General features: G+C 42.8%; 1 protein-coding gene across 1 annotated transcript; it reads left to right on the top strand.

Moving 5' to 3' along the window:
• Positions 1-26,608, top strand: LOC148591270 (tetratricopeptide repeat protein 9A-like). The gene is made up of 3 exons (XM_088537901.1): positions 1-373; positions 20,449-20,631; positions 25,479-26,608. The coding sequence occupies exons 1-3, from the start codon at positions 16-18 to the stop codon at positions 25,556-25,558; spliced, it is 621 nt and encodes a 206-aa protein (XP_088394027.1). The 5' UTR covers positions 1-15; the 3' UTR covers positions 25,559-26,608.
• Positions 26,609-27,428: the final 820 nt, after the last annotated feature.

Below are 27,428 nucleotides of genomic sequence, written 5' to 3' on the forward strand. Positions count from 1 at the left end.
GGCGCCGCCGCGGCCATGGAGAGGGCGAGCCCGGCGGCGGGCAAGCTGAACGCGGGCAGCCGCGGCGCGGGCGACGGCCACGGCCCCGCGGGGGGCGCCCAGGCGCGGGCGGCGGCGGGCGGCGCGGAGCCGGGCGGCGCGGAGGCGGGCGAGCTCATCGGGCGGGCGCTGGATTTCAAGAGCCAAGGGGCGCAGTGCTACAAGGACAAGAAATTCAGGGAGGCCATCGGCAAGTACCACCGCGCCCTGCTCGAGCTCAAGGCGCTGCTGCTGAGCCAGGAGGCGAGCGGGCAGCGCGCTGGGGCCGCGCTCAGCGAGGAGCACAGGCAGGCGGTGGAGGCCATCGAGGTCGACTGCTACAACAGCCTGGCAGGTCAGCGGGGCCCCCGACCACCTCCATCCCCTCGGCGCCCCCGCGCGGCCCCTTTCCCCGCCCTGCTTGTCACGCCGTGGGCGTTTTGTCGCAGTTCGGTGCTTTGTTGCCATCTCCAAGGTTGGCCCCGGAGTGTGCCAGGTGCACCAGCCTTGGCTTGCGCTGGGGCATCGTGCGCTGCGAGGCCGCTGGCCACCTCGCAGCCTCCCCGTGCGCCCTCTGCCCTGCAGGCGAGTGGGGTAGCGCGGGGACATGGGGTGCTCGGGCTTAGACGAAAGTGTGGCCGGGGATCGGGCTGAGAGGCTGGGGAATGGCCCGAGGGTGCAGCGCCTGCTCCCTCAAACCCACGATGTCCTTCAGTCCCTGCGCAGAGCCCCAGTCGCGGTGCTCATAACTAGCAGCAGTGCACAGAGAGATGCCTTCTGTCACATTCGATTGGAGGAAAGGGAAGGGTTTGGGAGCCATTGCAATAGCTACAAATAGTACTAGACACAAAAAGCTTGCTTTTTTTTTTTTTTTTTTTTTCCTCTTAGCTGCAAAAGTGGATCTCAAACATTAGCAAATATAGTACTGGCTTGTTGCTAGACACTGGTCATGGCTGTGGCCAGGGGACTTTTGATCACTGCTCCTTGGCTCCCTGCTTTCTGTTTTGAACAAGTTCTGTGAGAAGGTGCAAGGGAAGGGTAAGCATTAAACTACCTTACAGCCTGACCCTGAAGTCCAAGACAAAACTCCTATTGACTTAAGTGAGCTTTGCTGAAAAAAGAACTGCAAGATCAGAGGCTATTCTTGTTCCCTGCAACCACACACACTTTTGCTTTCTAAGCTGAAAGAATCTCTAAAAGAAGACCTTGTCCTTAAGTGCATGCAGGATACAAGGTGCTCATAAACTGAAAGAGGTGCACAGCCTGACAAAATTGAGAGCTGTGCAGCCCATAAGGATGAAGGGTCACTTTTCATCCTTTACATCTTTGGGGGAAAAAGATGGCAAAATTAGGGATGTTAGTGTGTCAGCTGTTGCTATCACTTGGCTTTTGGCTTTCTAGACAGATTTGGTTAGCAATGTTTCCTGATTAAAGCAAACAGGGTTTAAAATACCAGCCTAGAATCTTTTCTTCTTTCAATCTATGTTGATCTGTTATCTCCATGTGATTAGTGGGATGCAGCACAGTTTAAACCCCTTTTATCGTGTTTTCAAGTATGCTTCCTTCAAAATACTGTTTAAAAGGCATAGAGAGACAAGTGATATTACACAGTGGTACCATTACTACACAGTTCTAATTTTGTCTCTGAAAATTTCTATCTGCAGGTTTATCAAAACACACTGTAGAAGGCAAGGCTCTTTCAGACTGGCAAGCTAATACAAAGGGCCCGTAATGCTATGAACAATATAGCTTAGAGTGTTCTGCAGTTCAAAAAAATACTCACAGGAAATATCTTTTCTGACTGTCAGTACTGAGATACAAATGAGATGTGGTATCTAGAAGGCAAATGAATTGGGAGGGAGGAATTGGAATTAGCTTCTGTGGCACCTTCTGCTGAGTACACAAATTCCCTTGCTGGAAGTGTTTACACTCGTGCTGACAGGATTGTCCTGCATGGTGGAGGCTGTCCAGCATATGTATTTACTGTTTCTAGTTTGTGCAGGCAATTTTTTTCACTGCTGATTGTATTTGATCCTGTCAGCAGTAGCAGTGAGAGACAGTGGGAGAATGTGTGCTCCATCTTTAACCTACATTTGAGCAGATTTTACCTAAATTCACCAGTGCGAATAACAAGCAGGTATAATAACTCTGGAGTTGTAACTGGTGCTTTTCCTGATTTGAGATAACCTCACAGCAGCTCAAGGTATCATTTTGCACAGACAGTTGTAATATGTTTCAGTAGGAGCAGAGAAAAGATCTTAAGAACAGGGAGGTTTCATGTTTATTTGATGCAGTGTCTGAACATAAGCATTGAAAAAAAACAATGCTGCCCATTGAAGAAGAGGAGAGTATGCAGTTAAACTGAAATTGCAGTGTTGCTACTACTAGCCCCCTTCCACTGTCCCCATTCTAGCCAGAAGCTCTGTGAATTAGTGTCTGAAGGAGGAGTTTTCTCAGAGCTGTCGTAACAGTTATTAAACCTTCCCAAAAGATACTTTGTGAGGTGCTGCAGTGAACCTCTCTTGGGTTATGGTGTGTTCCAGGAGAAGCCACTGGTGTCCTTACACAGCAAGCTCTAGCAGTGGGCTCAGCATCCTGTTTGAGTACAAGTCAGTGTTACTCTTTGTGGGGAAGAGGGAAGATGCAAGTGGTTCTACTTCTGAGCACTGGACATGTGCCTAGAGCTGGTTTTAAAATAAATAAGCTGCAGAGAGCATAGCAGCAGTACATGTTAATTCTACAGAAGGCAGTTTTTGACTTAGCTATGATTTGTATGCGGTAGAATTAGCAACTGTCATCAGAGTGTCCCTTGTTATCACATTCTGTTAGCACCTCTATGTACTCTCTAAGCTTAGCATCTAAGAAGCCCACCTTGGTTTTGAATTGCCACTTTTCAAGTGGCTACCACACTTTCGCCTTTTGGAGATGTTCTGCACCATAAATTTAGATGCATGCATACACACACACACACAACTTGCATATTTAGAAACGTTATAGCAGTCGGAGGGCATCACGTGTAATTGATTATATTCTTAGACAAATAGGCAGGTAGAAATTGTATACCGGAAAGGGATTTGGGGTAATCTTAGAGGTGAAGGCTGCGCACACAAACAACTGCAACTGGGGTTGACTTTTTTTTTTTTTTTTTTTGATGTAACAGTGACTACCTGAGTAAGAACATGTGGGCAGACACTAAATTGTTGTCAGTCCATTTGTTGCCTTGTAGAATGTAAATTTAGGCACAAACATGCCCACATGTTCTTGTTTGATTCTGCTGCTTTTGTAGAGCACCTCCAACAAGGGTTCCTTGTACCATGAGACAGAGCACCCAACTCCTGTTTAACCAGTGGTGCACAATAGTTGAGTCTAAACCTTAAGCTTTTGTTGCTCCTTGGCACTCTCACAACTGTAGCTATTCAGTTCAATTCAAATAATTCTAATCTGTTAGTTTATTTATTTATTTATTTATTGGCCTAGGATTTTTCCACTGCCTGCCATTGCTAGTAGTGCTCATTTCTTTTACTAGGCTTCCAACCAGGAACTCGCCTTCACATCTGCAAAGTGCAGTGCTGTTGTATTACACAGGCCTGCCAAACTCCCTCCACTTTAAGTCTTTTTGATAAACATTGCCAGATGGAAGAACAGTAGTGATAGCCACAGAAAAATCATACCAACAGCAGAGAGGCCTGCAGAATGGATGTGGGCTATAAGGCAAAGACAGCCATTGCTTTATGAATCACTGACTTGTCTCTGACCTTGAGGAAGGAGGAAATCACTTGACCTCTTTTTGCCTATCTCAGCCCAAATGTAAACAGAACAGGAACCACAATCCAATCCCAATGGTGCAATCAGTTGAGTTTCCACAAGCCAGTGGGGTTTTTTAAATTATTTTTTAAGATGTTTGTATGAAGAATGCATGCAGAAAACCAAACTGGTCAAATATCACTGATGTCTCTTCCCCACTCATAGAGCATCTTTTGTCTAGAAGAATTTTAAATGCTTCATGAACTGCATGCAGGTAGGGATCACTTACCAACTATAAATGCAACCACTGCTCATATTAAATGCAATGATTGCTTTATTCAGCCTCTCCACTAACAGTTTACAGGATCAAAAGGACTTTCTGCTCTGCCCTAGTCCTTCCAAACCACCAAAATGCTAAGGGTAAGCATAGTTTTAAGCTTATTCCTATGAGGGAAAGTTAGTGTGATAAGCAAATGTTTGTGAGCTTGCCTAAGCATGTAGAAATTCTAGAGCTTGTCCTGGCTAGAGGAACCCTAGAGAAAACTAGAAAGAGAACCAGAGATAAAAAGCTGTGGATTAGGAATGGTAGTGGATACTGGAGATCTAGATTTTTTATCCTGCCTCTCTGTACTAACTGATTTATCATCTGATTACTTTCTTTCGTTTCTTAGAGTCTCAGTTCACCTATCTGCATTTATATCGATTCAAGTGCTTTTAGCATATTATAGGAGTCCTGGTAGGAGGGCACATGTACCTGCAGAGTATTACAAAATATAGCAGTCCAAGATACCTCTCAGCCTGGATGATGAGGTTCGCCCATGGACACTGGCAGAGGTGTTCACTGCTGCCATCAGGTTTGCATGCTGTCAAACTGGCAAAAGTCAGTGTCACAAAACATACCAGTTACAGTAGCATAGGAACCTTCAGCACCCACCCTTGGATTCCCAATCAGGGTGTAGGTACCACTCCCAACAGTCAGCAGTCATGCAGACTTTTGTGACTGGTTCCACTGAGTTAACCCAACCAAGAATATGACTGAACATGAGAAAAGCTGATAAAACTCATCTCCCCTGACCATCCACCAAGAGTTCTCACAGGGAGTCTCTTCTAAAATCCCGCTTACAGGATATAGCAGTTTACAAGTACAGACTCTACTAGGGCAAATGGTTCTGTGGGTGTTAGAACAGTACTGGATTGCTGCTTGCTGTGAAGTTTTTTAATCTCCTACATCAACAAAAAACACCCTCTCTAAGAGTGTCATACAATGTGAAAGGAAGACAGTCAGCAGCAAGTAAAAGCAGGATGTGGTCTGCACTCCGACTGATAGAGATGAGAGTTTTCTTACACTCTTATTTTAGATCATCTACCCAGCCAGAGTCCTTGGGAATATCTGACTTACAGATACAGTGTCTGCCTGATGCAGACACTGCTCCAGGTAGGTGCAATTGCAGGCACAGAAAGAACACATGTGACTATGCATAGTATTTTAATGATAGCCCCCAAACCTGCCGCATGATTAAAGTAAGTGGGATTAGAAGTCATTGCCATGAATTGAGCTGTGGAATTGCTCTGTACTTACCTATATCTTTTTGTTATGGAGAACAAAGATCTCCTTGTTCGGGCAGCAGTTTCTTCTGCATTGATGGGATGGGATGGAAATGCTTCAGACTTTGGGAGGGAAAGAGTTACAGGAGTTAGCTACAGCTTACCTGCAGATGTCAAAAATCACAAAGCCCCCTTAGGAACACACAACAAAGGTTAATTTGTTTATCTAGAGGTTTGTGATTGCTGCTGTGAAATGTGCATTGATATGTTTTGAGAATTTTTTAGTAACTCTTCCTGTCAGCTTTTTTTCTGTCCTGAGATTCTGTGGTGGAGCTTCTTCCAGCAAGAGTCCTGCAGTGAGTCACAGTCTCTTATATCTCCCCAGGTCTCCATCAGTACTGTGCTGGAGATGGTTCAGCTGGTTTGATAAAACCTTGACTTTCATACTTGAAAGTCACAGCTGGTTCCTCATCTATTACTAAAACCACCAGTGAGCTCCATGGTTACCTTCTTTTCTGGGAGCTGGGCCACCTCTGCATGACTGGCAAGTGGAACATAGCTCTCTTCCTCCTGTTTGCTTGGGCTCAGGCTCAGAAATATCTAATCCAGCTTCAGACCCTTCTTTCTAGTCTTTGCCATGAAACTGCTCATCAATTCAGCAGGAAAACCTCTCATACCTCAGTGTCCTGTAAGCAATGCGACTGGTACAGCAAGGGTAAAAGGGTCACCAGAGGGTGTCACATTGGATTTTAGATGTGAGATCTAATACGCAGCCGATGTAAGGAAATGAACAGTAAAAGAAGAGGGGACTAAATGAAAAGAAAGCTCTAAATATTGCCTGGTCTAGTTTTTTCTTGACATTATGCCATCTCACAGAAAAGAACATACAGAAGAGTATGGAACTAAGGAAAAAAAATGAAGGGAGAAACTTCATAATGAAGTTTGTAGGAAATTTACTGGCTACTTGTTTCCTTCTGTGTTCTAATGAATGAGGAACAGTGATATAAATAGACAACCATTTATTAATCTTGATTTTAACTTAAAGAGGTTACTATACCAGTGACTGAGTGTTAAAAATGCTTTGAAAAAAAAGAGACAGTTAGCTATCAGCATTAGTCATTAGTTGCTACTAATGACTGCCTAGAATTATGTCTCCTTTTGGTTATTCCTGCATTGCATCTTGGATGAATGCAGTACATTTAGGACATTGATAGATGAATGCAGGTAAATTCTGTGGTGGCCTGGAGTATTACTTAATTCTTTTTAACAAAGATTGTCATATCAGTGCAGCTTCTGGAATCTGCAGGTATTGTTGAAAGTAGCTTCAGCTAAGGAACATTCTGTTGTACCTCAGAGTCTTTGAGGTTGAGGGATGGCAGTAAGGCAGTATAGCTGGCCCTGTTCTTGCACTCTTCCCCAGGCAGCTTTGATTAGCAATCATTGAACTAGGGCTGGACGACACAGACCTGCCTCACTACAGCCATTCTTAGTTTAGGACACTGCAGAAGATGGTGCTAAAATAATTCATGGAAGTGAATTAGCCACAGTCACGTTACACTCTGCTATAACCCTTGGCAAAACGGACAGCTGGGAGCAATGATTTTTATCTGTCATAGCTAGACTTGCCAGAACTCATCTGTCACTCTCCAGTAGCTAATGTCATGGTCTTTAAAATATATTCTATTCTCCCCATTCTCTGAAATTCTGGACATGTCATAACCCTGAGGCTAATAGGCTGGATAGCACCATCTGCTTCTCCTTGGCTTTGTCCTGTGTACCCAGTGCTCCTGTCATGTTTCTGAACTGTGGAGGCAGGTCTGCACACGCAGTCTGTGCCTGTCCACCTCCACTTCCTCAGCATACATGCCTACCAGAGCAGCCTTCTCAGCAGTCCTCTGACATCCCAGTACTGCTCCAGTCCATCCCCAGTGTCCTTCTCTCACTCATCACACTCCTTTCCCTTTTGAATTATTCTGCTGACTCTTCCAGTTGCAATGTACCATGTCAAACTTCTCAGTTTCTCAGCTTCCCAGGCAAAGGCCTCTCCCTTCTCTGTCCTGTCAGCAAGGCCGACTCATCTACCTTGTTTTCAGGCTCTGCTCCATGGTGTCTCACTGCATCTGAATTCCTTCAAGCTGCTGGCAGTTTGTATGTCTGCATTAGCAGAGAACCCAGGATTGTGCAACAAATCCTGTGTCCCAAGCTTCTGACTATTCATAGCATCTCAGAACTGTTCACTCCTGCGTTGTACCAACAAGGGAAGCATGCAACTCCGCATGTTTCTAGATGGAGTGCTACTATAAAACAGACATTTTTACACTGCCGCGTAAGCCCAGCAGAACATGGCATGCTGAGTGTTGGTCACATTTCAAGTGTGTCCCACTAGACCAAGTGCTTCTCCAGTCACTGCTCAATATTCCCTTCCCATTCTTTCCTCAGTAGGAGCATTGTCTCTCGCATTTCCTTGCTGCCAGTTTAGGGGTCTGTCATGAAGATTGTTCTGCATCAATGAGAACAGCAACTCCTTTTGTATCAGAGTGGCAGGCAGCAAAACTCTACTAATCTAGCTGTCGATCTAGTTCCTTGGGAGCTGCTGGAAAAGAGCAGCTGGGTCAGCCAGCAAAAAACCAACAAGCTAGTTTTTCTCAAATTTTGATTCCAAGGGTCCTGTGATGGACTGATTACAACTGTAGTTTTTCACGCCTCTGCTGTTATTCTGGCTCAGCCACCTTAGAAACATCTCAATGGCTCATTTCCTTCACATACTCAAGTGCAGTAACTACCATTTTGCAAAATGTCTTGTTCTTTAACGCAAGAGGGTTCACGCTCCTGTGGCAGAACTTTATCCATCAGTGGTATAAATTTGCTTTTCTATCTGATGCCTCTTTAAGGCTTAGCCTAACAGTGCATTGGCAGTGATTTCAGATCTTCTCAGATGGACCCTGTTTATCTTAGTTTACTCTCAAATTCAAATAAGCTGTTGACTCCAGGCAGCAGAACTGTTTATTGCTGCCTGAAGCAGATGAGGTAGAACAGAAAACAAGCACAACTTTGCCCTGTACATTCCTCAACACAGAGAGAAGAAACTTACACCCAGAAGCAAATTAAAAGCAGAAATATTTGTGACTTGAAAATTTATGTCAGACACTGAGTACTTCCTTGGGTTATTCTTGGGCTGAAGTGGCCATCAAACTCCTACCTTCAGTGTGCTGGGATGTCCCTACAGTGACCATCACTCACAAATTCATCCTGATGGAAAAAGTGACTTATAAGATAAAAAATGATCTGTTCGTCAGCCATGGGAAAGAAGCTGTGAGGATTCACATTTTCCTACCCAACTCTTGCTCTCAGAGATGAAAGGGGCAAAAAGATCCAAATATCTTTCAGTCTTTCAGGGTATAATGAAACGGTTCTATCCATTCTCAGACAGGATCTATTTGGAGAGCTCACCGTCTCACTCATATAATCTTGCAGAAGCAGAAACATAAGGGAAGGAATCTATCCTGGAAGATCTATTGCTATAAATCAGCACTTCTGCAAAAGCACTTTTTTTTTGTCTAGTTCTTCAGAAAGAGCCAAATTACAGGCTCTGCCCCATGCTTATAGATGTGGTTCTCTCATCAGGCAGTAGGGTGTGAAGTTAATCCTCAATTTCTTCTTTAGTCACCATATTTTTAATACTAACATAATTCAAATTCTAGATTACTATCCTCTTAAATTATTTGCAGTGATTAACAGCTCAAGAGACACTAGTGCATGTGTGCTGCAAGGAAATCAGAGGCACATAACATCCTCACCTATACTGGAAGTACACAAAGAAAAAGGACTCATTTTCCCTCATACCTTCTCTTAGGTACTGTCATGGAATGCAAACTGAAACAGCCCAGGATCTTTCATAAGTAATTCAGGGGGTTAAGCAGGGAGAGGGAATAAATTAAATTAAAAAAAGTAGAAAATAGTTTTTAAAACCTAGAGCTGATTAACTTGGAGCACTGTGCCAGAAGGTATCGTTAAGTTAAGGAACCTAATAAGGTTAGAAAAGAAGGCTTAGACATGTAACTAAGGAGGACATTCACTGCTATATTAATAGGATAAAACTGTAAAGCAAATACTACATTTTCATGCTTGAGAACAGCTGTTAACTATTTGGAATTTATGAATAAACTTCTCTGAGGTTTTCATTTTCTTGTGCAAGGCCGTGTCACATAAATGACTCAGTCCTCCTATGATCAGCTGGCATATTCACATCCTTTTCCTTTGTGGATGTTTCCAGCTCATGAGCTCAAAAATTCTAGCAAACATTTCTGTTACTGGTTACAGAGAGCAAAATCTCACATTATTATTACTGATTTCTATCAGAAATAATTTACTGTTGTCCACCAGATCATGCAGTTATTTCTATATGTCACCGTCATCCTCATCCTTTATGACAGTACAACCCAACTCCATGTCCATTAGTAGAGCACTCCTACTTTTGCATCAAGGGCATTAATGAAAATACTAAACAAGCACAATTCTGAAATTAATTCCAGAGGAATTCTATTAGCAATCTTTATTTATAGACTATTATTTTGCATGTCAACAGAAGCCATTTCTGTCTTCTTTAGCCCATGGACTATACTTCATCTTCCCTAGTTTAACTGAAAAGACACAGTCAAGACAGGACATTGTATTATCAGCATGATTCAGTACAATTATTTTTGTGTCCCCAGTGTCTGAAAAACAAGCTTCCTACTTGGGATAGAAACTGCCTTGCACATGCCCCAGAGTGGACATACAAGCCTACCTCGTCCTTCAAGTGCTGGCAATGCATTGCGCAGACATGGTTTAGTAAGGATTTGTGAATGCACTGAGATCTTTACCTGAAGCACTTTGCTACAACTCATATTGACAAGAGGGCACCTAATTAGACAGAGGACTAGCTTATGTTCCCGCACAGCTCAGGCCCAGACTTTATCAAGCAAATACTGCATTGAGTCACTTTGGTCTTTGGTTATTTAATTTTAGCCTGATTTCCAAAGGAAATAAATCAAGCAAGTATTTTTTGTATGATCTACCTGTCAGTTCCCTCTTAACTAACCATTTGATAGAAAGATAAATGTTTCAATGATGCTAAGTCTATATTGTTCCAAGCAGAGTGCAGGAAAGAGGCAAGGACCATGAGAGATCTAGCTACACGAAAAAAGTGAAGTTTAAACTCACCCTGTACAAGATATCAGAGCACAGCACAGTGACAGTCAGAGTCACTTTCTCTGTTGCTCGTAAAGCAATCTTCTTTGTAAGTTTATGTAGTGCATTTTTAAAGAAAATATAATTTTGAGAGTTTTTGTACCTCTTTCTCTTTCTTCAAGTATATATGACTTTTTCCAAGAAGAGCGTCAGCTCTGGCCTCTTCTCTCTGATTTATTCAGTTCCTATCTCTCCTGCAGAAGTTATAGAGGTTATATTTAGAGGTTATAGAGGTTACATAGAAGTTATATTTTCTGTTTCAAATCTTAATTAAAATGGAAGTGCTGGGCTGTGCTGAATATGCATAAAACACGTGAACGGATTATTTTAATGAAATAAATATGCCTCCTCATTTGATGTCTGTCCTGCCAATGAGACACTTTTAATATAGACAAGGCTTAAGAAAGAACAAGAGCATTTCAGTCACTACCAACAGGACAAATGCACAAGCAAGTGGCCTTGGAGGCAGCTGTTCCCTGTTGCTTCACAGGCTCTGTAATTGTCAGCTCTTTCACATGTCCTGGGAGGTGATCTAAGAGCCACCACAGGGCACAGCACACAGATGTTATGTGGCCACATCATCCCGCCTCGTGAATAGCACAGGATAAAACGATAGCTTTCGTTCCAAATTGAACACGCTGCAGTAAGCCAGGCTCGAGGTAATCAGGGCATGCACAACTGTCAGCGACTTCATTTAAGAGCCTTCAAGCCACTGCAACTGCATTCGCATGGCTGCCATCAGTTGTCTGCTCAGTGAACCGCTATGAGCAAAGGAGGCTTCCCACTTCAGTGAAGAAGGCAGCCTGAGTCCCCATTATGTTCTCTAAAGTATCTCCCTATATGCAGAAATCCCTTCCCCACCTCAGCTGGGCCCAGTAGGGCCCATAGTATTCCAGCACTTTCACTAGTAACAAACAAAAAATACATGATAGCACTTGTTAGAGCTGGACTTCTGCTGAACTGCAAACGTTCACCTGATGGTTGTCCCCATCTGATGTTGCCGATCTCTGATAAAATTCTAGGTACTTTTCCCCCTGTGAAAAGGACTCAAGAGAACAGATTCATCCAGTGAACTTCAGTAGCAGCAAAAGGATGGAGGAAGAAAGGATACAATGTAAAATAGGTGCAGCAGTAAAAAAAAAAAGGAAAGCAATAGGAGCTGAAAAGCTTGAGAGGCAAATAGCAAGGGAGGGGCAGTAGAATAAGCAAACAGCACAGTAGATTTGAAGGCTAAACATACTTGAAGTCATACTTAAGGCAAAATACTCATACAGGCTGGACTAGATGAGTATTGATTTAAAAAGATAAAAATAGGTCAAAATTACTAGATAAATATAAAGTTAGAGAGGAGAACCTTCCAGGGGCTTAACCTGCCAGACAACAAGAACAACCTTAGCAAAAACAAACAAAGTTATCTCCATCTACTCTAATGTGGCAGCAGAACATATTAGTGTTTATGGAGACAAGTCAACATGATCTGGTGGTTAAAAACTTGCATACATACACTCTTGTGCTGCCAATGAATTGCTAGGACTTTGCTCCCCCCTCTCCTGGGAAAAAATCAAAGCATGGAGATCAGAAGATGCAATTTGAAGATGATCTCCGCCTTAAGCTCTTTTATAGTACCTAATTATAATACCTTTCATTTGCACCTCACCTATTGAATTGCATCCTGTTCTTATTGGGACACTTCTCCAATTTGTGAGGGTGCTAACCCTGTCTTCCAGTGTACTGTCAGCTCTTCATATGTTGGTGTTATCCAGAGGTTGAAGAAGTGGTCTGTATTCTGTCATTTAGGTCTTTATTGAAAATATTGAATACCACACTAAGACACATAAGTGTAGAATCCTACTTAATATTATGTTCCACTTTGATAGTGAAGTTAAGCCTATTAATTTAGGCTGTTCTCCTAAATTTGCTTAAGAAAATGTCAGGAGAATGTGTCGTTTGACTAGAATCAAGATATATAACATCTACTGTTTCTTTTACATCCTCAAGATTGATTACCCTATCAAACTGAAATTAAGCAGATGTGCTGACAGCTCACATTAGCTGTCACTTATCTCCTTTTTATCAGCCCTGTGCATTCCAAGGTTGTAGGAAATGGCAGCAGGAGAGTCCTACTCTCCTGCTAGTGGGCTGCCAGTCTCAAAAAGCCAGTACGCAGATGAGCAGCTGAGCAGCAACTTTGAGAGCTACTAGATCGGAGTTTCCATTTTTTTCCCTTACCTTAGATTTTGCTTGGCCTTTCCTCTTAAAATACGATTGCTGAAGTATCCATATATTTCGTTCACTGCTAAAATCTCCTGGGAAAGCTAGCTGGTGCTACAAAATCAAAGTCTCTTCTGGAGGAGATACAAAGGACATTGGAGCAGCCAAGAAAAGATGGAATCCATGTTATGTACCAGAAGGAAAACATATCCAAGGAGGCAGAATGGGGAGGAAGAGTCACAATCTGTTTACAAATGGAAAGCCACGCTGAGGAGGAGATGGTGGCTTGGAAGAGGTGGATGACTTTGGGATCTCCAAACATTTGTGGATTCACACCTCATTTAGCATTAATCTCTCCCTACAGAGCAAGACAGTCTGTCATACAGTGTGGATTTTAATGTTCTACATATTTCCCTGTATGCAGAAACATGACGGGCATATTCAGACCTCTGGTACATGGAACAGAGTAAATGAGAGTGTCAGTGGCTGAGAAGTTGTACCATAATTCTAGTGTTCCCTTTTGATCCCATTAAGATTGTCCAGGAAATAGGAGTCATCTGATCAGATTATTGTCAGACATTATCAAGCTGTCTATAATTAGCTTCTTACTGGTGAGAAGCCAGGAAATCCTTTGTTTGCAAGCTTGGACTATATAGAGAAAGGAAATATTTTGTGGGAGAAACTGCAGATCATAATTAGTGTCTCAGCCCTGTGATGTAACTGCATGTGTCATTTCTCTGGAGGCTTCTAAGCATCCCATTTTTGAGGAATACGGGGTTACTTTTTTGAAAAGCCCAGCACATACGATGCTTAGTGCAGATGTGGATGCTTCACCTCTGTTCTGTTGACCTGGTGGAGGTTTCTTACTTTCTCTTTATCTCATACGGCTCCCTTCAGTGCCAGTCAGGATTGGAAATTTACCAAGTTAAAACATAGCCTTAAAATTGGGCTCTGGCATTGACATGTAACCTGTGTGGTCTCTACACACCAGACCAATAACCTTGACTTAAGGAAAATCTGGATCCAGTTTCATTTAGTTAATTACATATAGTATTACAAGCATCCAGATCTTTTTACGTTGTACATTAAAACTATAGAAGCTTAAGTCCAAGGTGACTTTTAATCTAAAATAACGCCTTGCATTTTCAGCGTCACCTCATGCAACATTTTAACTTGTTTTAGAAATTAATTGTAACTTAAATTACTAATAGGGCTCATTTTCAATGTCCTGTAGTGATGGTATACCTTTTAACCCCTTCAGTGAACACTCTCAGCTCCATATGCTTGTTATAAAACACCAGCTACACAGTCTGCAGTGCACAGATATTAATGATGCATCCATGAGTGGCATGGTTAGGAGACTGCTGTTTATTCCAAAAGGTTTGGGTTTTTTTGTTTGTTTGTTTGTTTTAACTTTCTGAGGTACTTTTATTAATGATTTTGTTATATCTCAATAACTTCTCTTCCCAAACACTTAAAAATAAAACAAACCTTATCACTGCCATGTTTTTTCCTTCTCTGAGGAAGAGCATCACCATGAAGGATGACAATTCTTCTGAAATAACAGAAGTATTATGAGACACCCCTAGTCTGACCTATCATTTTGAGGCTTAAGGATATGCTAGAACAAAGCCTGCTCAATGATACATAAAGGTCTTAATCATACGTCTGAATAAAACCCTGAAGCAGTTATATCAAAGCATCAATCATGTGTTTTCCAAAATAGAACTAGAGCAAGAATGTGCTCCATCTTCCTGCAATTTAAAGAGATTTTAAGTGAGCTGATGGTTTCTATACTTAGGTTGAGGTCATATCAGAAAGCAAAGTATTTTGCAGGGTTAAATCACGGTTATTTCTGGGAATGACACTATCAGGCTATGAAATGCACATCGAGTTTTTAGTGGATAGAGCACCTAGCACTTTCTAAAGAGCGCTAATCCACACATTCACCGTTAACTTCCAATGGTAGAATCAAAAATAAATGCAGCGAAAAAGGAAAATTCACTTCAGATGTGGGCAGTAATTGATTTAGCTACTTGGCTATTTTTTTCTGCTTGAAAACCAAACAAATGAAGATATGCTTGCATTTTGCTTATTAAAAAAAAAATCACAGCATGTTGTAGAACAGTCTTAGCAGCTTTGCTCCATCACAGTAAACTCCTCAGTGAAAGCAGACCAAATGCACCAATATGTTTCTAGAAGGCAAATATAATGTACCCTGGATTTTCAGTTTTTAAGGGGTGGAAAAACAGAGGTCATTTGGATTCAGACCCTTTTGCCTAGGTACCTGTGGGCTGTTCAACCATATGACTATTAGTTCCTGCACAGGATGCCTGTGGCAGTCTCCAGGGAATAAATACAAGTGCTAAATTAAGGCATTGGAGATTTGTGTCCCTTGGCCAGTAATAACCAGCAAAGATAGTTCAGAATGGGGATGTAATTTAGGCTAAATGATCTGCTGGAAGAGCTGTTGTGAATGTTCCTCTTTGCCCCCAGGCTAATTGCCCCATGCCTCCTATTTTTTTAGCAGCTTGTCCCAAACCTCAGTGCATGATCAAGCCCTGTCCCCTCAATACATCTCTTCTCCAGTCCTATGGTTGTGTGTCCCCACACAGCTCTCAGTCCCAGTGTTCTTGCCTGTCAAGTCGGTCTCCTTATGTTTCTGTTGAAGGTAGGCAACCCAGGTTAGTTTAGTTTCCAGTTCCTGTCCTTTTTTCTTCTGCTTAGTGAAGCTGTAAAAGATGTTTTTTGCACTCTGTTTCCCAACTGAATTGTGCCTGGAGTGGACAGAATATTAAATAGATTTGAGTACCTTTTTCTAGGACATCTCTACTGAGTACTAGATGCAGGCTGCTTTTCTTTTGGGGAAATTATCATTTGGCCAGCTATACATTACTCTGAAGATGACAGAAGGCACCTGCTTGACACGAATGATATCTGCCAGATTTCAGTTTGCAGAGCCAAGTGATGACAGGACTCAATACAAATCCAAAGAGACAGTCACCAGAAATCTTTAACAAGGGAAGGCTAAGATGTATTTCCTTAGCCTACTTGCAAAAATACCTAGAAGTTTGGAATGACATTTTCCAAAAGCATACATCAGACATTTCACATGTAAGATTTTAGTCCAGTACTTATAAGTAATGAAGCTATTAGCTGAAGTCTTTCCTAGAGGGGAAAGGCCTAGACAATCTTAAAAATAGGCAGTGCCCCCCAACTTGCCTGGGTGACAGTGACCTGTAGGACAAGGGCCTTTGCACCTCTCAGAAAAAGCAGTAAATGTAGTTCTTGTGATGGCTAACACAATGCACTGAACCTAAGGCACATGCCACAGGGCAGGGATATGCTAACATTGTTTACAGCTGCTAAGTTCACAGTAATGTGGCTTGGTCCAAAGCCTTGCTTACAGTGGGAATTTAGCCACTGTTGTGTGTAAACTGGGTCTGGAGGTTTGTTCTGGCATACAGGTTTACCCTCTGGCAAAAAATAAATAAATAAATAAAAAACCTAATGATATTTTCGTTCAGAAACTCCATGTTAGACTTACATCCTGCTTCCAGACTTAGTTCTTGGCTCAGCCAAAATCAGAAGCCAAAAGTTCAGGCCAAAGTGAGCTATTATATAACCTGGAGATGTTTCTCTGCTAAGATGATAACTGACAGCATTTTTAATTGAGCTTAATTTTCAATGCTCAAAGAGCCATAAAAGTGAAGAAAGCTGAAGTTTTTTTTTTTTTTTTTTTTTTTTTGATAAAAGACTCTAGGTACATCCTTGTGCAGATTATTATACAATGACTTGATCAGAGCCCCAAAGCTCTGATGCAGGAGCAAACACAGGCTTTTCAGGGTAGCAGACTAAGGTGTAACAAGAACAAGTGTCTGATAGTTGAAGCTAAGCTTAGAAATAAAGAAGAAATGTAGTGACATTTCTTAAAAAGTGAAGGTAAGTAAGCTTTTGAAAATAAAGTGCTGTTCTGGATCCTTTCTCACTAGCACCTGTCAAGCCTAGATGCCTTCCTAAAAAAATAATCTGGAATTGAAGTAAAATTAATTTGAGGAGCAATAAAGTAGAACCACAAACCCTAAACTGCAGTGATTTTTTCTCAAAACTTCCTACCACTGCTAACTACAACTACTTGCAAGAGCTTTTTTTTAAAAAAAAAAAAAAAAGTGCCTGTATTTTCATTCTACAGCTGCTTTAACATTTGTTTTGCCTAACCTTGTTGAGGGTTGCCAAATTAGCTCCCACAGTACCATTAGCTACAGGTGCCAGGTCTATACAACATCTCTCAAACTTGCAAATGGTGGAGCTGGCTAGCCTAGATTCAGTCCAGGAATTAAGGATTTAAGACTATTCTTTTGAGGCAAAACAGCCCAAATTCTCACTTCCTTGCTTAGGCATCAAAATTCAGTCAGGGAACAAGATGGACAGAGCCCCTTAATCAGAGCCAGCAGAAATAGCTGTCTTCTTCCCCCTTCCCATAGCACAGTTCACCCAGGGAATTCCCTGTGGCTTATTTTACAGTAAGTAGGAACTCTCACCACATTGTGGCATGTGTAGTTTTAAATACCTGGAATTACTTTTTGCTCAAGCTCGTACAGTAAATCAGTAGCAGACTGAGAATGATACTCAAGGATGAGGGACTAACCATCACACACTGGTAGGGCAGGGGAAGGAGATCTTGAATTCTGGGCTGGCAAAGCATAGCCACCAAATGCTGTATTACAGCCACACAGAACCTGTGGAAATGGGTGACTAGTCCTGTATTCACAAGCAAAGGGCATCCTTCTGATCCCAGGGAGCTATTGGAGGTGGTTCTGTGTAGGATCAAGCCCATGCCCTTTCAGAAAAGCAGAAACAGCAGCGATATAAGCCTCCCTTAATTTGTTCTCCCTGACTAACACCCTGTTCCTCAGAAGGACTCACTGAGGGCCTATTATGAGCAGGGTGAGGAAGTGTTTGATGTGGTAAACAAACATTCCCAGCCAGAGATGCTCTTCAGGAAAGCAACACATCTTTAAAACAGCTCTTTTCTGATGGAATTCGGTAGGAAGCGCAAGGAGTTCAAGCCTGTTCTGTTTTTGACTAGTGAGTTACTACCAGGTTTGGTATTTTCACTAAATCACTATCTATTAAGATCATTTTACTCCACCAAGAACAGAGCACGCGCCTCTAAATATTTACGAGGGAGTTGCTCCCTTCAGTTTCATTTAGAACAGAGTCAGTTCAAAGACTGGCTCTCCAAATGGCCTGCTCCTTCAACATAACCATTTCTTGCTTATCCATCTGCTCATTTTGTTAAGATAACAAGGCATCTATCCTACTAGCCATGTGGCGCTGACTCCTCTCTGCCACGTGCATTAGTTACTAGGGATGCTTGTTAGCAGAATCCTTGCTGGGAATGCGAGTCTCAGAAAGAGCTGCTGGATATTCAGAAGCCCAGTTGGGTTTATGGAATTGGCAGGATTTATAGGACTCTCTTTTTTTAAAACCAATTTGTGAAGCAAGTCAGTATGAAATGATTAATATACATAAGTATCCTGACTGCTCCTCATTTTCAGAGTCATTTTTATGATTCTAACAGGAAATACCAAGTGGTAAATAAACAGAGGCACTGAAATCTCCCTCTGGTTGGTCCAGAAGGCAGCATTGCAGAACGTGAAAGGCTGGATCAGATTGGCAGTGTGCAGAGAGCTCCTGCCACTGCTGTACATGCTACTGGTCAGCAGATAGAGAAGGGAAGCCAGTTTCCAGGGCTGTGAAGCCAGCAATAAATTTACAGAGCCTTTTTTTTTTTTTAATAGCGTTGAAAAAATGAAGAAAAACAAAGCACAGTCATTTCAAGCTCCATTAGAAACCGAATGAAAAAAAAAATCAATGTTTGACAAATGGAAAGGGACAAATTCTGCATGAGGAAATGCTATTGAGCTTTTAAAAATGTATGTGTTTTCCAACAGACAATCAAACAGCTAGCCCTGGGTGCATTGCAGTCACAATTTTGACACTTCAAAAAAAAAGTGCTTTTAGTGGCAGGTGCTGCTAAACCAGATTAAAAGTCCATAATTAAAGCAAATAAGACAAGCATCTTTTTAGCAGATACATTTCTTCTTAACCAAGTAGTGAGGCCAGTTCTGCAGTCCTTGCTGCAGTCCATATCTATCTCATCAAATGCCTGGTGGGTAAAAGCCTGTTGATGATTCTTTCCATTTAGCCATTTAAGCTTTAAAGGTGTATTTGAGTTAGGAATATATTCTCTGTTAACTGATCATAGAGTCTTAAACTAATTTGGTTTGGAAGGTTCTGCTCATGATGTGTAAAGGGAGATACAGGGAAGGTACATGACTTCAGGGCTACAGGGAAAGGGATCAAGAACTGTATTGAATTCTTGACTTTGCATCATATCCTCTCAGCTACAGGCCGCAGTTATTATGCAAAAAAAATTAAGTCTGGCTGTTCAGTGATGACATCTGAACTGTGACAACTTGGATTTCCAGGAGTAGCAAATTTCTTCACAGAGAAGCACCAAGTAACACCACGTGCCATGGGCAGTTTCTCTCCAGGTCCCAGGACTTACTAATACTATCCTCTGAGCTGCCCTTTGCAGCATGAGACATCCTCCCCAGCCCTCAGAATCATGTCATTCCCCAAATTGTCTTGGTTTAAAGCACCAAAAGGGCATGTTGACAACAGCTTTCTTCATTCCTCCAAAATTGCAACTGCAATGCATCCTGTCCTTGCTGGTGGTTCCTAAGAACTGTCTTAAGCATTACAGCAAGACATGGAGGTACATCCAGCATCTTGTCTTATCAAGTGCAGGGACTTCTGTGTCCTGTTTAAACTCACTGCCAGCAAGGATGTTTCTCAGCAAAAACAAAGCTGCAAAGCCTGTCTCAACCATCTCCCTTTTCCCCCCATATCGTTCCTCATTGTGGGGAAACTCATTGCAGATCTGCTTTGGTTCCTCGATGTTTATGCAAGAATTTCCCTTTAGAACATAAAATCCTCAGCATGCTGTTTCTTCACAGTTGTTTACCTTTTTCTTTAGGAAGTCAGTTGTACTGACCTCTTGTGATGAACTTGTTGAAGTATTTGGGAAAAGCATACAGCCTAGCACATTTTTTCACTGTGCTGTAGCTCCAGGTGTCTGTTTGCTAGCAGCACATTCCAACAGAGTCCTCTGTTACTTCCTTTAGCAAAGCTTCCCATTGTATAGGAATGCCTGCATCAAAGGCATTTACATATTTGTAAATCTAACAGTCTTGGATCATTAAACCCATTACAAAGTTTGATCAAATTAAGTCTCTTCTTCCCTTGTCAGATGTCTGTTCATTTGGTCACCCTTTGCTGGCTCAGGCCCTCAGTCTGACAGGTGAGGTTACAACAACACGGAGCCAGGCCCTGCCATTAGATCCTATGGAGTTCCAGTTCTGTGGAGGGAACTCCATTTACTGCCTTGCTAGCTTCCAGTTCCTCAGAACAAACAATCCCTTCACTTTGGATTGCCAAAAATAAAAGCATCAGTGTTTAAATTGTGAATAGTTGAATCTGGGGAGAAACTGTATGACTGCAGCTCTTTTTGAATCATGAATGAGTCATTTCCCACACCTAATCTGTTCTCTTCCCCATGCAGATAGCAGGAGTGGAAGAATACAGCAGTAACATTTCCTGCTCACTCTCTCCCCCTGTTCTCATCTCTTGCAGCCTGCCTGCTCCAGGCTGAGCTGGTGAATTACGAGCGTGTCAAGGAGTACTGCCTCAAAGTGCTGCAGAAAGAAGGAGAGAACTTCAAGGCACTCTATCGATCAGGAGTTGCATTTTACCACCTGGGTGACTTCAACAAGGCACTCTACTACTTGAAAGAGGCAAGAGCCCGCCAGCCAACAGGTATGGGGAGTGAGAATATGACTTTGTATTGAGTGCTTTTGCATTTCGTTTCACTGGACTTTGTGGTTTGATCCCGTTGATTTCCACAGGGATAAGTATGACTCACTCTCACTGTGTCCTTAGTCATACTTCACTTCAAGAATTCTCTAGTAGTGCAGCAAGTTTGCAGTGGTAGCGCCCAAAGATGCTGCTATTAATGGCTGCAGAGACTGCAGCAGGACCTGGAGGATAGCTGTACTGCTGAAATGCCATCCTTGTGAAACGGATTCTACCTCTCCTTCCCTGTTGTGTTTTTGAAGAAAGCAGGATGGAGAAGCATGCATCTTCAACATTACATTTCCTGAATCTTCAAGAACAACTTTTTCCCCCTTAGCAAAGCCAGGAAACTATTTGCAGCCACCAACAGTCATGCCTTCCACCATCTCTTTACTAAAGAGTGTTTTTGATCAAAGACATCCATACTTATGTATAGAGCATTCATCAGAAAATACATTTCAATTTTTACAATGAAAAATGTTGCTTCCCTGTTCAAGGATCACTCATCCTTGTGTCCAAAACAATAGATAAAAATTGGGGAGCACATGGAAATTATATATTCAAACCACTTATTCCTGCCAGAGCAACTGCCTTTATGCTGATCTACCCAAATTCAGAAGGCATCAGTGCAGAGGCAGTGCTTTGGTTATTAAAGTACTACAGGACCCCACAGTAGGGAGATAAAGCCAGGGAGATTTTTTAAAAATCAATTCTGTTAAAATAAGCAGCTTACAATAATCAAAGCACAGTTGAAAAATAACGAAGAAAAACAAATAGAAGCGATGTGCAAATGAAACCCCACAGAGCAGGTTTTCTGCCTGCACCTGAATGGAATGGTGCGAACTCGCCATGAAATCAGGCAGGAGTTGGGCTCTGGCAGAGGCAGTGGAACTGGTGTCCTTTGGACAGGAGGAGGTAAAGGAGGCTGCTAGAGATGACGGTGCCTCATGTCCTACAGGGACTGGCCCTGCTGGGCTTCTAAGGTGAGTGTCCTGAGGAAACATCAGGCAGGATGCACTTGGAAGAGCAATGAAATCCTGGCCCTCCATTCCCCTCTATCTCCCATAAGGCTGCCTGGTTCCATCTGCCATGCTTGGCCCAGGGCTGCGGGCAGTGTGACAGCACAGCTGTGCACACCACACTGGCTCAGAAAATGTGCTTAAAAGCTCAGTTTAGCCTATTTAGTTTACAGTATGCCCTTCTGCTTTCAGCCCTTGCCAGAGCCAGGAAATAGAGACGCTTATGCAAAAGAAGAGCAGTTGCAGGAAAATACAAAGTTATACTAACCTTGAGGTTCTGACTAGGCTTAGATGTGCAAAAGTCATTTCAGTGAAACTGCTTTGTTTCCATTTTTACAATATGTATTTTGGTGCCTTTTTCCCCCCTCCAGTTACAGTATTTGGTGTCCCTTATTGCTTCTTAAAATAAATACTAATGTATTCAACAGCAATAGCTTCAAATACATATTTTGCACAAAGCAGTGGCATCAGAAACTGTCCCTGAAGGCCCTTACTGTACACAAGAAAACAGTTCTGGCCTTCAACTCTGCATCACAAACCCTTCCCTGTTATTGTTACAGTACAGGGAGTCATTGTTCTGCTCAGAGTTTTAAGATTATTGAAAATTTAGCAGGGGATTTGAGGGAAAGAGGTGAATGCAAACAGTAACAAAAAACAGTTAAGATACAACAGAAGGGACACAGACACGAGCAAGAATTATGATGTACCCTGGATAAACTCAGTGTCCCCAGTTTCAAGGTTTCTATCCAAAAAAAAAAAAATCGTTTTTCTTTATACAGTGTTTTGGTAGGCTGCCTGGTAAAACACTTGGTTATTATTACAGTCATGTTCTGTGTGTTCTCTTTTTCCAAAAAGGAATGTTTCTGGCACAAACCACTGGCAATTATTCTCTTTGGTGGGGGGAATTTTAAATAATAAAGAGGAATTAGTTAGCAAAGGGTTTTAGTGTGCTGAAGGTCTGTCAGCACAGCAAATCCCTGATGGATATTTACTGTTTGTCAAAGGTAAGGGTTGCATTTAGTCTGATTTCTTACTTCAAAAATAAAAATTAAAAAAAAAATCATCAAAGCAGATTGAAATTACACAAGATAATTATATAACACTCCTTACTAAGGAACATCTTGGAAAGAGAGGAAAGCAAAGTGTACTTGTAACCTTCTGTGAACTCTTGGGCAGAGGGTGGTACAGCAGGTAACAAAGTGAACTTCCACAGCCAAACACACACCTTAACTTGAAGCCTCCTTCAGCTTGATCCCGCTGATCTGGCCACATCACCAAGGTAACTACTTACTGGGTTTGAAAGATGGACTATTCGTTGACCTGGTAACATCAAACACCAGCAATTAAGCTCTGTTCGTCCTGCTCTGAAAACTCATATTCCAAAACCACACCAACTGAAAGTAAAAGCCAGATTTCCATGCTGCATATGGCAGGCTCACAGTTAAGACCAAGAACTGGCTTCCTGGGCACTTGTGACTTAGATATACTGGGAACTAAAACCAGTTCATAGTCTTATCTTCATGGCACACAAACGACTCTACCAAAGCTAAAGACAGACATGCAAATAGCCTTTAAAGCTGCAGGAGGTCACCCTGCATGGGGGCACAAGCACAGTCCTAGGAGCCAGGAGACTTGTGTTCATGTTATAGTTTTTGCCAGTATAAGTTCAATCCAGTCACCTGAGTTGTCCTTTCCTATGATTGCCACCGCAGTGAAAGGGGACCATTTCTTCCTCACTGAGAGATAGGATCCACTTTTCATTACAAACTTACGCTCAGCTATGAAATACTGCACAGGGCTAGAATGTTGCAGCACTATTTGGTAGAAGAGACTTGTGAAAGACAGAGCTGCTCTTCTTTTGTAAACAGAAATCTGCTCATTATTTTTCTTCAGTAAAATAGTAGCCCTCAAAAAGGAAGCAAAACATGTCAAAACTTGCTGGGGAGATTTTTAGCTAACCTCCAGTGAGAGCTTCTCCTGTCTTCAATGCAGCTACACCTTGTTTTGCTTCTGGCTCCTCAGGCATGTGGAAATCTCCCAGGTGAGTGAAGTTGTGCCATAAACAGCTACCTCCCTTCCATTCAAGCCAAAAGGAGCTGGCAACTCCTCATCACCTAATTATATACTAAACCCCACCTCCACATCCCCTTCTTGGCCAGGCATCAAGTCCCCGCAGGCCCAGGCAGGTGTGATTTCCTGACATGCCTCCTCAGTCATCACTTATCACCTGTGCTGGGCAAGCACTCAGGTTGTGGAAGGATGTTTACCGTGTTGTAACCCATCAAAGCCTGGAAGGGAAAAGGACAGAGAGGTTTCAGTGAGGGGCACGTGGTACAGCAGGACTCTGGATTTAAATAGGATCTCTACTTTTCCAGAACTATAAATTAGCCCCCTCCTGGCATGCTCACTGATTTTGTCCTAGGTCTAAACTTCAGTCCCTTGGTTAAACTTTTTCACTCCTGAAAGTTGTTTTATCAAAACTAGATCCCAGTTTAGAAATACCTCCTTTAAAATTTGGTTGGTATGAAATGCTGGTGCACTGACAGCCTAGAAGGCTGAAGCACTTTATCTAGTACAAGCAAGAGCAGAACTCCTTGTCTTGCCTCATTGCAAACGTCCCAAGCAAGACGAGTATCTTGCCCTCTGAATCCCCCCTCTTGACCTGAAAGGGAGGCTGCAGCTGAGCCTGAAACAGAGACGCCCATCTCACCAAAGACAGCTTGAGAAGTCACAACATTGCCCCAGCCCACAGCCACCCGCTGCACATTTGCTGAGTGCTCTGAGCTATGGGAAACTGAGCGGTCTCCTGCTGTCTCAGCTCTGACTGAGGGCACGACAGAGTTTTATTCTTCTCATTTTTACAGGAAACTTTGCACTGACAGCACCACCAGTGGGTGCAAAACCCACACTTGCTAGAGCTGGCCATGTTAGCAATTACTTGCCCTTCTTTTTGCAAGTTCAACCGCTTCTCATTTCCCCAACTGGTGTGGGAAAACGTATTGCTTGGACCATGACAAGATTGCCAGTGTCCTTTAGATTGGTTTCTGAGAATCTCAGAATTTAGATAGACTAAGCTGGCCTGGCTAGCCTTCTGAGTAAGGCTATGAACAAAGAACTATTTTTACATTATGTATCAATGAGATTTTTTTTTCCTTGCTTGCTTCCAACATCACATAGCTTTTGCCACTGTGTGGATGCCATGCAGGTGGAAAGTCGCCATCATGATAGTACAGGATTCAAGGAAGGACTGGCCATGAGTGCAGAAGTATGAGATCTCTCTTGGGATACGTACTTATCAACCTAAGCTTCAGGGTGAATACAGTCCCGCACTGCTAGGGCCAGGAGTTACATAAAATGTGTGTATTCTTCGTGCTGTCTTAATACACTGAAATACTGTTAGGAGAAAGGGGGCTCAACTTACCACCTCCATAAGAGTGGGATCTCAGAGCTCTCTGCTAACTGATGAAACAGTTCTCTGTCTGCAGGAATTTCACTACATAGGATAGGCTAGGCAGTATGCAGCATGCAGCATATGGCAAAAATGAAGATATGGACTCTCATGTTGGAAGGATTCCCAAGTATGAGCTTTAAGGAGAGCAAAGAACATGAAGGAATGAGAGCAGCAGGATTTGACTCAGATCCCCTTCCTGCCTGGGCTCTTTCTGAAGGCAGTGCTAGGGCGATGCAACTCCCAAGGAAGAGGAGATAGGAAGGTGTCTATGTGGCCGTGTATCTGTCTCTCACTGGGAGTTGTAAGCACTGTATGTGTATGTGTGTGCTCTTTCCATGCAGATACCAATGTCATACGATATATCCAGCTGACAGAGATGAAGCTCAGCAGATGTTCCCAGAGAGAGAAGGAAGCCTTGTGAAAATGAAGCTGCTTCAGCTGACGTGCCCAAAGGGGAACATTTCCTTCCTAGAAGCCCATTTGGTGGATTTTCCTGTTTGCTCTGCCTCATCCCCAGCTCCATCCATCCACTTTCCCTTGCTCTTCATTGAATCCCAGTTCTGAAAGAAGAAACTCAGATGCTGGATATGGCTGCTTGCCAGCCATGGTAATATCCCTTCCCCTTTTCAGGAGAGCACAGTGGCTACATCCAGCCTGGTTCCAAGACAGTGTCGAACACATGGTGTAGGCAGTGCTGGGGACCTTGCTGGTCCTGAGCTGACTGCTTATTACCTTAGGGAAGCAACCCCCAGACAACTACTTCCTGACCCAGCAAGTTGGAGATAAACAGTTTCTACTGGAGCTTGGAAGAGCTAAGAAACCAAGAAAGCCACCGGTCTTTTGCAGGGGGTAACAAATGCCTTTTTACCATCAGTGCCCTCTGCCTGCTTCCCCACTGCTGTGTTACCAGTCTCCAGTGAGAGCTCACGTGCTCCCAGTTTAATGCCAGTGAAACTGTTTCTAAACATCCTCTTAATGAAAGCACAGCACACCCTACAACACCCTGAAGAGCTGTCCCAGTGCCAGAGGAGAAGGCTGTGGGGGTACCACAGAATGCTGAACAGACTGTGAAAGCGCGGTGTACAGTATGAGGGAAAACTGTGAAATAATTCATTAAAGGCAAATAAAAATTATGAATAGGCAACAATTCCAGGCATTGCTTTTAGAAGGGTCCTCCTGGGATCCCAGTATCCAGAGAGGCAACATGGTCTAATGGGGACAGCATGGGGTGGGAACCAGGGAACGTCTCCATTCTTATACTGGCTGTGCCGATGCCTTGCTGTGTGGTCTTGGCCAGGTCACTTAGCCTCTCTGTGCCTCAGTTTCCCCATCTGTACACTGGGGATAATAATACCTCCCTACCTCGCAGGGGTGTTGTGAGGATTTATTAGTTAATGTTTGTAAGTAACATTACAGTGATGTACAGTGTTAAGTATTATTAGTACATTGGATTGAGGTATGGATTCTCCCACCTTGTGTTGGTGCTTCCTGTGTCCTGTTTCTTCTTTTTAGAGAGTGCACTGCTGAACATGCGCAGGGCAGAATCAACATCTCGTCTCTTTAGACGTGTTCCAGTAGTTTGATCACTCCTAAGAGTTAAGGCTCCTTGGCTCAAGGGTCCTTTTCCGAAACTGCCAGTAATGGAATCAGAAAGTGGCAGAAACATACCTGCAGTGTGAGACATTTCTCCTCCTCAGTGGCCCACATGGAACTGCTCCCAGTTGCAGGGCAAATATGAGTGGTCTCAACTCACGGTGGTCAGTTTTAAGTGAGCGCACCCAGAGATCCTTTACTTGAAACATGGAAATTGAAACACAGAAAGCGAAAAGTTGAACACAGAAGAGAGTGCAGCAAGGAGGCCTGGACATAACGTAGATGTGCCTAGAGGGGACGCCTTGCAAAGGCAAACCACAGTTGTTCTCCTTCCACCTCAGACACAAACTCCTTTGAAGTGACTCCATTCACTCATCATGTGTGAAAAGAGGAGGAACTAAGTAGCTTGGCAGGTGTTTGGCCAAGCAGTAGGAAGACTGAAAGCAAGCAAGAGCTGAGAGCAAAATGAGAGATTAATACGGGATACAAATTACACACCAAACCCAGGCTCATGGACAGAACGAGAACTAAGGTAGGAAAAGGAAGAAAAAAGGACCTGGCTAAAAGCACAGCCCAACTATTTGCAGTTCATTAAAAGACCCAATTTTAATTGGCAGGATGAACAGCAGGAAGAAGGGCAGTAAGATTAGAGGGGATTTTCCAGCTAGAGAGACCGGAAGAGAGGGAGGCTTCCTTCC

The sequence above is a fragment of the Tinamus guttatus genome, unplaced genomic scaffold (assembly GCF_059628265.1).
Source record: "Tinamus guttatus ecotype Peru unplaced genomic scaffold, ASM5962826v1 Tinamus_guttatus_pri_ptg000886l, whole genome shotgun sequence".
In the NCBI taxonomy this organism is placed as follows: domain Eukaryota; kingdom Metazoa; phylum Chordata; class Aves; order Tinamiformes; family Tinamidae; genus Tinamus; species Tinamus guttatus.